Source organism: Canis lupus, chromosome 3 (genome assembly GCF_048164855.1).
Source record: "Canis lupus baileyi chromosome 3, mCanLup2.hap1, whole genome shotgun sequence".
NCBI classification, from domain to species: domain Eukaryota; kingdom Metazoa; phylum Chordata; class Mammalia; order Carnivora; family Canidae; genus Canis; species Canis lupus.
The window spans coordinates 14,986,704-14,998,943 of record NC_132840.1 but is presented as its reverse complement, the minus strand read 5'-3'; the positions used below and the strand labels follow the sequence as shown (position 1 = coordinate 14,998,943).

At 43.4% G+C, this 12,240-nt stretch overlaps 2 protein-coding genes across 19 annotated transcripts in view; both read right to left on the bottom strand.

The window, feature by feature from the left end:
- Window positions 1-9,385, bottom strand: part of SYCE1L (synaptonemal complex central element protein 1 like) — a 73,082-nt gene extending 63,697 nt beyond the window's left edge. For 8 of the 11 annotated variants that reach the window (XM_072819010.1, XM_072819019.1, XM_072819049.1 and 5 more), the window contains exons 1-7: window positions 8,929-9,385; window positions 4,313-4,375; window positions 2,608-2,712; window positions 2,342-2,416; window positions 1,737-1,784; window positions 1,411-1,465; window positions 122-205 (exon numbers count right to left, since the gene is read on the bottom strand). In XM_072819010.1, the coding sequence (XP_072675111.1) occupies window positions 122-205; window positions 1,411-1,465; window positions 1,737-1,784; window positions 2,342-2,416; window positions 2,608-2,712; window positions 4,313-4,375; window positions 8,929-9,385 (887 nt within the window). The remainder of the gene's footprint in view (window positions 1-121; window positions 206-1,410; window positions 1,466-1,736; window positions 1,785-2,341; window positions 2,417-2,607; window positions 2,713-4,312; window positions 4,376-8,928) is intronic. The other 3 variants (XM_072819015.1, XM_072819025.1, XM_072819042.1) reach the window with 3 other exon arrangements.
- Window positions 6,897-12,240, bottom strand: part of MON1B (MON1 homolog B, secretory trafficking associated) — a 37,224-nt gene continuing 31,880 nt past the window's right edge. For all 8 annotated transcript variants that reach the window (XM_072818971.1, XM_072818958.1, XM_072818968.1 and 5 more), the window contains one exon: window positions 6,897-10,321. In XM_072818971.1, the coding sequence (XP_072675072.1) occupies window positions 10,112-10,321 (210 nt within the window). In that variant the 3' untranslated portion in view covers window positions 6,897-10,111. The remainder of the gene's footprint in view (window positions 10,322-12,240) is intronic.

The following is a 12,240-nucleotide window of genomic DNA, read 5'->3' as shown; positions in this document are numbered from 1 at the left end:
TTCTTCCTCCACGCCTTGGTTCCAATAGCTCCTCTTCCAACAGACTCCCTGATGCAAGCCCCACTCCCATGTTCAACCAGCACCACGCTGGGCCATAGACCAGGGTTACCCCAGCAGTTACCCCAGCTTCCTCTGTCTGCAATTCTCTGCGACCTGAGAGTTATGGATAGAAATTTGCTCTGTGCAGTCCTGCAACATGTTCTTCCTGGAAGGAGAAAGACAACTCTTAGTCATATCTCTGAATAAGCCCTCACTTCCTTCAGCAGGATTGGGAAATGGCAGTGGTCTGTTCACAACTTTCATCATTGTCCTTTCTCCTGTGACTGGATGTGCAACTTTATGGGCCTCTATTGAGATGATTACCCTGTCCATCCTGTCCCTCATCAAACTATGCCTTCCCGAGAAACCTCTGTGAGGGGTATAGTAGTTTAGCTTAATAGATTCTGAAGTCTCAGCTTGAGTCCTAGATCTGCTATTCCACTCTGACCCTGGACAAGTTACTTAGCAAGTCTGGATCTGTTTCCTCATATGTAAAATGGTGATAGTGGTGGGAGGGTAACAGTAGTCCTTAACTCCTGTAATTAATGTGAGGATTAGGTAGAAAAATGGACATAAACTGCTCATCAGACAGTCTGTGTGGTGTAGTGTAGTTAAGCATACACCTACTTTATCATCAGGTTTTCCCACATAGTTAAAATCATGGTACACCAGGGTGTGAGACCTCTGGTTACAAGTACGTGTTAAGGAAAGGTTCGAAGGATGGAGAGATGGATGGATAGGTGGTTGGATGGACAATAACTGATGGGTGAATGACTGGCTGAAGAGACAACGGCTGGTTGGAGAAATGATGAGTGGAGGGATGATGGCTGGACAAAGAAATGAATTGCTGGAAGGATGGATAGATGTCTGGATGGATGACTGGGTGAAAAAATGATCAGCTAGATGAATGGGTGGTTGGAAAGATGGAGAGAGGATGAGTGGATGATTGGATGGATGGAAGATTGGTTGGAAAGCTGGAGACATAATGGCTGTCTGGAAAATGATTACATAGATGTGTGGATGAATGGGTGAATGGGTGGACAGGTGAGTAAGTGGATGACTGGGGGCCTAAATGGGTAGATAAATAAACAAATGAATGGATGGTAGAAAAGATGAATAATCAACAGAAAATGATTTAGAATAATACCAGTGAGTGAAATTTATTTAATAAAGAAATGAACAATGAATGATCAAATGAGTGACTTAACCTCAACACCATCATCTGATATCAAAGATGAGCAGAGAAGTCTCTTGTCTAGCTACTCTATTTTATGGAAAGAAAAAATGAAAAGTGTGTGTCCAGGGTATATTTTCCCTAGCTCTTGCTCCCTCCTCCTTCAGGTTGAGGAAAAATTGAGCAGGACCTCTTACCTATGAGCTCCACTTTCCTTCCTTTGGCAGTACAACTGGAGGATACTCAGTGCCTCTGTAGGAAGAGGAATCAAGGTAGCCTGTGTGAACTCTTGGGGAGTCAAGACTGGGTGGAGGTAATGGGCCCCACATTGTATCACACATTGGAGGGCACTTGGGGGCCGTTAGTGTCTTTGAGTCAGGTGGCAGCCAAGGGAGAGGTCTGAGCAGAGAGTGAAACACCCTGACTCAGGTTTCAGTGGGACTCCTCTAGCTGTTCTGGGAAATGTGGTCTCTTGTGGGTAGAATGGGGGTAGAACAATGAAGACAGAGCAGCTGATAAATACCTTGCTTTTTGTTCAAGACCTCCTCTAGATGCACTTTCTCTTCATTCACTGGAAAACACAGTGACACTTTGAGCCTCCAGAGGTCACATTCTGTGCCCCCATTGCAACTTCATGCAAAGGCATATCAAAGTTACAGAACGTATGGTACAGTGCCAGGGCAGGGGAGGTATTTTTTCTTGCCACCCTCAACCATCTCCCATTGGGGACCATCTTGATGCACATCTCCGTGTCCACATTCTCTGTAGATGACAAAGGAGTGAAGCCCTTGCAGAATGCACAGGGGTTTATAATGGGAGAGATGCCTAGAAATAAATACACTATGTCAAGTGGAAATAAAGGCTCTGAAGAAACAAATCACGCCGGGGAGTGGGAGTGACAGAGGGAAGGTGGTAATCCATATTTAGATGGGGTGGTCAAGGTAGATCTGTTAGAATAAAGTTTGGGCTAAGAGCTGAAATGTGACTTGCGATAGCAAAGAGACAATCGGTATCATACAGATAAGAGCATTGCAGATGGAGGGAAGAGCCGATGCAAAGCTCTGAGGTGTACAGAGAACACTGACGGTGCTCATAAGATCTGTGGGTCCCTTTTTTGGTCCCACTTACAGGAGTCCAATTCCCTATGCAGGGTCTCCCAGAGAGCTTGGGCTTCTCCCAGTTCCTCGCTGGATTTCTTCTTTGCTGGGCAAAAGCAGAGAAGAAGACTTTGTGTGAGTGCAGCTTCTAACTTTGCTATTCTCTTGCACACTATGACACTGCACACTCCTCTTTCATCAATGTGAAGGTGCCTGGACTTTATAGATGAGGCAGTGGAGGCATTCAAAGTCCAGGTACTTCCTGGCTAGCTAGGAAGTGTAGGTCCTGGAGTTTACCTTGCTGAAGCTCATTAATCCGGTTAATCAGGTCTTCAATTTGTGGTTCCAGGCTTCCCTCTGCAGCATGAAAGAAAGATTGAGCCAGAGAAGACAGATGCCTGGCTGTCTAAGGCAGATAGAGATGGGTGAGTGTTGGCACAGTGTCTCTGATACTAGCAATCAAAACTCATTTATTGAGTGCCTGCTGTGTGCTGGGCTCTGTAAGGAGCCCTTGCAAGGGCTTCCATTTTGCACTGGTGGGATAGACATTGAGCAAAGATATTTGCTATCAATGTGGGTGGCGATAACTGCTGCAGATGGAAATAAAGTGAAGCAAGGGGTTCAAGGGTGAAAGGATAGAGGTGCTTGATATGGAAGGGCCCTACCTGAAAACCTGCAGTTTTGTCGCGTGGGGAGTAGGGAGACCCTGCCAGGCAGAGGGACAAGTACAAAGCCCCAGCAGTGGGACTGAGTAACGCACATGCCCAAAGTAATGGCTAAGGGGCTGGTGGTGGGGGGAGAAGGGCTGATGTGAGTTTAATGAGTAAGGTGAAAGTACCAGGAGGCAAGGTAGGGGAAAGTGGGGTTGACAGATCACAAAGGGCCTCCTGGGACATGACATGGTGGAGGCTTCTAGATGTAATTTTGAGTGAAGTGGGAGACAGTGATCTCCACCCTGTTAAAAGCCTGGCAGTCACTGCCCATCTGACTCTGGTATTGGCCTCATTTGAGAAATGGGGACAATGCTGTTTTCATCTTGTGGGTGGCAACTTTAAAGCTTTCCAGTGACAGAGAGATCATGCTCTCTTTAGGGAACAATCTCTAGCTTCTTACAGTCCCAATTTTTGGGCTCTGTTATGGAGAAGACTTCCTCCTCATCTCTCTTTGGCTTCAAGGTCAGCAGCACAGATTTGGGGCAAAAGCTTCCCAACCCTTGCTGGGTCTCACTACCAACTCTGACTGGAGTTCTGGAGTTAATAAACTCAAGCCCTTGATTTTCTGAGGCCACCAACTCTATCTCCTGAGACTGCTAGGAGAGTGAATGCTCTCCAAGGTGCTGATTATGACTTACACTCCTGAGGGTCTTCATTTTACTCGAGAATGTCATGGTCACTCTGCATTTCCAGTCCTGTAATTTCTCTACCTAATTTTAGCCTAGGCAGTAGCCCCAATGCACTCCTCCAGGTAGTCATGAGTGTGCAGGGCTGGAGGAAGAGGGTTCTCTTTTATTTGGAACAGATCAAACAGACCAATGGATCATAGTATTTTAAGTTGCAGATGGGCTGGGCTGGGGGCCAAACCTCAAACCTAGCCAGCACTCTGCCCCCACCCGGATGTAGGCTGGCTCCTAGGCCCCCTCAACAAGCGAAGCAAGTGCAATCATTTGCATTGACATTTGCTGTTTGTATATAAAAAGGGAGGACAATATGTATGTGTTCTAATCTCTGGAAAAAAAAAACTAAGACTTTAAAAATAGTTGCTGCTATCCCTTGGGCCAAGGACACGGATGGCAAGTGTATGTGTAAGACAGTAGGCTTTTCTGTCTCCTTAATACTTCTTGAATTTTGAAGCTGTACTTTTGGTTCAAAGAATTAAACTGTATAAGGGGGAGAATGCACAATGGGATAATTTCTCAGGTCGTGAGTTAAGGGGACTCAGTTTGAACCACATGTGCCTGCCTCAAAGCCCCACACTGAGCCTCAGACACAAAGAGATGCATGACCTTTCTGCAGTTTTTTCACCATTGCCAGCAAGTCTTCAGTCATCTTCAAAGACTTGGTCTGCCCTGCAGAGATGAAAACCAGAATTATAGGATGGAGGAAAGGTCCAGGCCTATCTGGGAAGGGAGGAAGAAAAGGCACAGTGAGTTCTGGGGAGCCCCTGAGCTGGAACTGAGGACAGGCTGGGGGGCCAGGTTTCCAGCCAGAGCAGGGTTGCTGTAAGACCTCGTCCCTTGCCCCTGAGGTTTATGATGTGTGCTGGATGAGTCAGAACTAAGGGTCAACTTCTCCTAAGAAGTCAGAGAACACCACAGGCATCCCCTTAGTGAAATGAAATTCAGGGTGAAAGGAGGGGATGCACTTTTGCTGCTGCTGCTGCTGTTTAAAATCAATATGAAGTTCTAAGTGATGCGGTAGGGCAGAAAGATTGCATATGAATTTTTAAAAAATCATGACAGGCCACAATTTGCAAATTCTTAAAGAACTGATGGGTGTAGGAAATGGTTGTTGCTAGCATCAAAAAGAGACAACCAGATGTTATGAGCCTCCTCATGGAAGAAGACAATACCACTTATGAAGGATTCTTGCCAAAAATCAAACCAAAACAAAACAAAACAGTCCAGGAATCTTACCAGGTTTCTTGACCTAAATACCAATTCAGAAGAAATAAAAGGGGGAGAAAAAGAAACATGTTAAATGATACCATGGGGATGCAGATGCTGGGAAACTCCACAGGACAATTTGGTTTCTTCAATAAATAGATTGCAAAGAAAAAAAAAAAAAGAGGGAGGGGGAAACTAGTAAATCAAAAGGACTTGACACATCTATCATTCAACTGTAAGGAGAAGACCTTATCAGATCCTGACTCAAAGACACTTTTCACCATATATACTTCCGTATGTATTTAACATGAACCTGCATTACTTTTAAAATTATAACAACTAAAAAAAAAACCCACAAACTTCTCCTAGGCCACCAGCTGGATTAAAGAGCATGTGTACTACTAAATTTGACTAGATTTATGAACTTGTTTTCCACCTGTTTCAAGGAGGCCCACAAAAGATTCCTTCCTCGTATCCTTAGCAGCCACATATGCTAACGCCCTCATTTGCCAATCTGATAGGCAAAATCATGATTACATTTCAAGCTTTTTGGTAATAAATATCAAAAAATTATTTAAATCCTCTAGATGATAAATTCCATATTTAGGAATCTATCTCAAGGAAATAAGTAATGGTGGGGAAGTTGTTCATTGTTTCTAATCTTAAAAAAGGAAGCAACCTAAAGATATTTTAGTAACTACAGCACATTTATAGAATGAAATTTTTTTGCAGCCACTAAAAATCATGTTATAGGGGCACCTGGGTGGTGCAGTTTGTTAAGTGTCTGACTCTTGGTTTTGGCTTGGGTCATGATCTCAGGTCCACACTTGGCGCAGAGCCTCCTTGAGACTTTCTCTCCATCTTCCTCTCCTTCCCACACCTGCTCTCACTCTCTCTCAAGTAAATAAATACGTCTTAAAAAAAAAACCATGTTGTAGGTCAGGGGTTTTTAACCTAAGCTTATTAAGTTTTGTTAAAATGTTTGGTGCTATATTTACTTTCTTTACATGTCTTGTTTGAAATCATCTGTAAGTTAGTATGCATTAATTTGATTTTCATTTGAATTTTTAATTCCAGAATAAACAAATGTAGAAAAACATGGACTAAAAAGTAAAAGCTTCTTCTCAGCAACAGCCCCTTCTTCAATAAGCTGCTCCCCTCCCCAGAGGTAAATACTGTCAACAGTTTGATGAACATACTCAGACCTTTTAGTAAAGTGTATTTCATGTATTCCTGTTTTTACTTTCTTACCCAAAAAACATTCAAACACTACAGAAATATGTGAAGTTAGAAATGAAACTTCCCCTTCTCTCCTTGGCCCTAAATCTTACTGCCTTTTTCCAATAAAATCACTAATAATAGGTTCTGTACTTCTTGAGACTTTTTAATTTTTATAATACTCATAATATTTGGAAATGAAACAAAACAATTAAAGCTACTTTATTAACAAGGGGAAGTATTTGTAATTATTTGTTTTCTTATATTTCATATGAAAATTTTCAAACACACATGAAAGTAGAGAGGACACCATGATGAACTTTGATTATGCATGGCTAAGATCTGACGACTATTAATATTCACGCATATTTGCTTCAGCTGTTTTGCCCGTGCTGAGCTATTTTCAAGCAAGCCCTATGCTTTATGTCATTTCATGCCCAACTATCTCATTTAGAGTCTCAACTACTTGAGGACATTTTCTTAGATGTCTCCAATCCTGTAATCACACTGACAAGATTAACAATCATCATGTAATATCATCCAGTGCCCAATGTGATTTCGGCTTGGATCGTGATCTCGAGTCCCCACGGCTTTTACAGCTAGCTTTTGTAACTATTTCTGCAAAAGCTCTATCTATCTGTGTTTTTCCTCTCCATTTCTAGTCCTAGTCATCATGAGTGATCAGTAAATCTTAAATAACCCAACTGACATCTTGATAAATTTTTTTTGAGAAATCCATATTACAAAACAGCCTGTACAGCATGAATCCCTTTTAACATTTTATTTTGAAATAATTCCAGATGTACATAAAAGTGGTAGAAAAAGGCCACAGTGCTATTTGCCTGCGTATTGGATTTCTCATCTGTGAGCATTTCTGTACCATAAATTGCAGACATCATGGCCCATTATTCCTTAATATTCCAGTGTATATTTCTTATATACAAGGGGGCCCTACCAGGTAACCACAGTATAACCATCAAAATTGGGATGTTAATATCGATAAATATTAATATATGATCCTCAGATGCCTTTCAAAATTTCACTTTCTCTATTAAACATTATATAGCACTACATTTTCCTGAAAGAAAAAATCTTTTAAAAAATCACAAAAATGCCTCCACCTTTGCACGCTCCTAAAAATATAAGTAGTCCCTTGTGGTGAGTGATTGGTTAGGCCTTTAGACATTGTTCTGTGCAATATATCTGGGGCTCTAGTTGACACTGCCCCTCTTTTACTTTAAATCCCAACTTGCTTTTCTCTCATAAAAGTATGATCATTTTTGAAGCTCATTCTTTGTCAATAAACCACGATCTTACTCTTTAAAAAATTTTTATCTTATATTTTTCCAACTGCTTAAAAAAGTGTCCACCAGGCATTCCACAGTGGGCATGGGTATATCTAAATCTAGACATTTCCGATTGCTCCTTGTGTTTTGCTTCTAACAACACTCCAGTGATCCTTCATGGTCCACACATCTGCATATCCTATGATTACCAAGCATGGTGACTAAAGATATGGAATAGCGTTTTAGACACTAAAAATATTCTGCCAAACTGCTTCTAGCAAAGCCTTTACTGGTCAGTTCTGAGTGAGGCAAGAGAGTCTGCTTCCCTACAGAGTAATCAATACTAGATTTATCCCTCTCTTTTTAAAGCCATTTCCAAGGGGCTAGAAATGGTAATTTATATACTTTTCAATGTTCTCCATTGCTGGTGAAGTTAATCATAACTTCAATTTTGACTAATTTGAAAGCTTGACACTAAAATGGTTTTTAGCATAGTTGCGACTATCTTAAGTGCTATAGGAAGTGCTCAATAAATGAGATCTATTTGCATCTGTCTTCTTCCTGCCTATCCTTCGTTGGAAGCTGGCCCTTGATGGGTAACCCTAACCTAAGAGAGCTTGTTGTGTGACACTTATTATTCATACCAAAAAAAAAAAAAAAAAAATACTGAGCACCTACTACATGCCAAGCAGGCATTGTTTTAAGTGCTGGGGAAGTAACAATAAACAAGTGAACAATCATAATTATTGTTGATGTCTGCATAGGTAGATCTGGAAAGATGCAGTCCAAATATTATTATTAATACAGTAGTTTAAAGAGTGTGCAGGAAGGGGGTACAAAGATAGATCAAAGGAGGGCACAGTCCAGAGCTGCTGAAACAAGAGTGATGGGTACATGGGCCTTCACCATGCTGTACTTTGGTACATTCCAAAAATGTCTACAATTAAAAAAAAGTTAGTGGCATAGCAGTGGATCACCGAATTGGGAAGGTTTCTTCTTCAAGCTACGCAGTAATCTCTAATCATCTTTAGGGCAATAGGCTGTGGGATGTCATTCTGGACAAAGGGCCCCATAGAAAAGAAGCCGTCCGTGGGAGAGGCCATTCTCGATTCTTAAGTCTCGTGGACTTAGAGTCCACGCAAAATGTGATATGAGCTGGGTGTGAAGTGATCCTGGGGGAATTACTGCTGCGTTTCCTCGGTGTGGCAGGAGCAGGGCGATTTTTGTGACAACGTCCCGCCCCCTTTTTGTTTGAAGAAATGCATACTGAAATGTCTAGTTGTTTCTTCGAAACACTTAAACCAATGTGCCTGATAAAGTGGAGTTGATCTGAATGATGAGAATATGCACGTTATTTGCCTCCCCTTTGGTGAAGTTTTGTTTTGTTTTTTTTTAATAAAAAGCTTAAATTCTTATTTCTTAGTACTGCTCTTTTACATCTCATAACTGTAACGGGCCACAGGCTCCCTCCCTCCTGCTCTGGCCGGGAAGAGGCCGGCTCGCCCTCACTACCTTCAGCCTCCTCAGCCTCCTCCACGACTTCGGGGGGCTCCATTCTCAAGGACTCCAACTTGCCCGCCATTTTCCAACGCGGGGCCTGAGCTGGCGTGCGCCTTGGATGACTACTGCTAAAAAAACAAAACAAAAAAAAACCCCAACCAACCAACCAAACCCGCTGTGCGAGCCCCCGCCCCCCCAGGCTGCGCGGTGCGCATGCGTGCACTGCGCGCCCGCCGGTCGGTTGGCCAGCGCCGGAGCAAGGCTTCAGCTCCAGCCGAGCGGCCCCGCGGCCCTGAGCCGGGGCAGCGCGCATGCGTACACCCCCCAGGCCCACCAGCTCCAGTGCAGGGAAAACAGGGCACAAATGGGTCGAGGAGGGAGCGCTGCGCACGCGCATACAAACTCTGGGGAGGCCTTTTTCTAGGGTGCTGTGTGGTGCAGGTTGTGGAAGTCTGGGACAAATGCACATGTGCTTTGCGGTGGTACCCAGAGTTCGAGTCCCCTTTCGTTCACAAATCCTAGCATAACCGCCACTGCGAGGTTTTCTGCACTTCACGGTTGAGTTCAAAGAGCCTTCAAAGCCGAGTGCACCTTCCCCACAGAAAGTCTGATCTCAGCCACGTGTGAAGTCAGGTGCTCTGTCCTGGAGGGAGGCCCTGGAGGCCACGTGCTCACTGGTGTCAGCAGCAGGTTACACTGATGGGGGCCACTTCTGACAGGGTTAAGATGGAGTATGTGAAGGGCAAAGGAATGTCCTTGTAGGAACTGAATTTAGGTCTTTTATGTACTGTTTCTTTCTGAAACTCTCTCCAAGCTGGTTCCAGTCACAGGCCGGCCATGCATTCCCAGTTCCAGAGCCCCTGTGGACCACTCAACGGGACCCTGGCCAGCCCTGGACACTCAGGGCTGAGAGCCCATCAAGGAGACAGACTCCTGATGCAGGACAGGGGATGTGGTACCAGGACCGGAGGAGATAGCCCCTGACAGAGGCGAACATCATCCAAGTGGAGGAGGTGAGGCAGAGGGAGAGGAAGGCAGAGGAAGGACTAAGGACTGTCCCAGAGGTGGTAGAGCATGACGGAGCTGTGGAAACAGACTGTCCTCTGTGCCTCCTGCCCCATTTCCAGGGTGGAGACAGAAGGTAAAAGCCTAAGGTAGTAGTTCTCAGCATTGCCCAACCTGAGAACTCTGCCTCTCAAGGTCCAGTGAATAAGCCATTATGGGAAGGCTGGTCTGTGGAAGCAGCTGGGGCTGGTGGGGGTGTGGAGTACTTGGGTGGGTAACGAATGAAGAGTCGATCCTCTTCTTTCTTCACCCAGCGCAGGAGTTTGGTCACTACCAAGATGGCACCTGCCTTTGTCACCAGGGGGCTGAGGCAGGTATAGAGTTCAAATTTGGAAGTCACCTGCAGGTTTAGAAGAGTCAGTCAGTTGGGCCAGAGCTGGCCATGCCCAGTCCTGTCCACCCCACCCAAGCCCCATGCCTGTCTCTGGTTTGGAAAACACATCTGGCAAGGGTTCCCACCTTGTGCTACCTGGTCACTGGTCTAATAGGTAAACTAATATTTTGTCATGGTGGGCTAGGGGTTTTCAGCTAGGCCAAGGAATTTGCTGGATCTAGTGACTTCAACTGGATAATGCTGGCTGTGTGTGTGTGTGTGTGTGTGTGTGTACTCCCTGGATCTCAGTTTGCTCCTCTGTGGACCAGGTATAACAACAATGGTTAACATTTACTGAGCAGTTGTTGTATATAAGGTTTTAAGCTCCCCATACCTGTTACCATTTTTTGTAGCCTGGGCATAATCTGAGGATTAATTCAATTTAATATACGAACCAGAGAGACCTAACTTGACCAGGTCACTATACCTTTCTGTATCACTTGTCATTGCTCTCCCCCTTGCTCACTCTCCTCCAGCACTCTAACCTCTCCTTGCTATTCCTCAAAGATAGCCAGGTTCTGTCTCACCTCACAGCATCTGCTCAGTCCTTTCCCTCTGCCAGGTGTACTCTCGCTCTAGACACCCACATGGCCTGCCACCTCTCCCTTAGATACCATCTCTTCAGGGAATCATCCCCTGACAACTCAATTTAAAATCCTAGGCCTACCATATTTTGGTTTTGAAATGCCATTCTTCACTACAAGGGCTCCTTGGACAAATGGCTGATTCCAGGACTAGCATAGAGAAAGCACTTGATGAGCCTGGAATATCTTGTGCCAGAAAATTGGAATGCTCATATAGTGATGGAGATGTATCAAAAAGACACAGGGGCCAGCTGGCTAACTCGAGATACTTTTGTCATGTACCAAAGTAAATGACAGAAAAGGCTTTTATATGAACAAATGAGTTAAAGAAAAATCCATGAGGCTATACTGATATAAAATTAAAAATTCAACAAATAGAGGGAGGAAAAGTTCTTCTGTATAGTAGTAGAATCTCAACCAATATGCCTAGAATGGATGATGGAGTTCAAAAGTCACTACCTGGCAAACACCAGAGTAGTAACTATTGCAGACAAGAATCATGGATATTAAAATGAGTGCATGAAGGTATGATGTAAAAGAGAAACCTAACAAAAATCACAAGATATTTACTAATTATAAAGGGGGAAAACACTAACTTTATACTAGAGAAATCTGGAAGATCCCACCTTAACCAAGTGATCTAGGTTATATCAACAATGGGACAAACTGACAATGTGGATCTCCTGATCAGATGCAGAGAAGAGCACATCATTCACTCCTCGGATATTCTTGCCAAAAAATGCATGACCTTAATTCAGTCAAGATAAAATACTAGAAAAACCTAAGTTGAGGGACATCGTACAAACTAGTTAGCTGGTACTTTTCAAAAGTGCCAAGCACATGCCAGAAAAAAAAAAAAAAAAAAAAAAAAAAGAGATGAGAGAGGATTCTAGAATAAACAAGACTAAGGAGATAACAATAGATAAACCAACCTATGATCCTGGGCTGGCTTCTGGACCAGTGAAAGGACATTAGTGGGGCAACTGGTGAGATCTGAATTAAGTCTGTGGATTAGTTGTTGTATTGATGTGAATTTCCTGATTTTAATAAGCTCCCATGGTTAGTGTCTGGAGAAACTAGGTGAAAGACCTACTTATAGTAATTATTTGTATCATTTTGCAGCATCTTTGCAAGTCTAAAATTGCTTGAAAATGAAAGTTATGAAAATTTAAAAATAATAAAATCCTGCAGTTAGAACAATGCCTGATACCCAATAAGCATACAATAAGTGATTTAATACATGTGTGCTAAATGGCAGAGCCTGGGGAAGGTACCGTTTCCAATGGGGTCACCTTGGCCAAA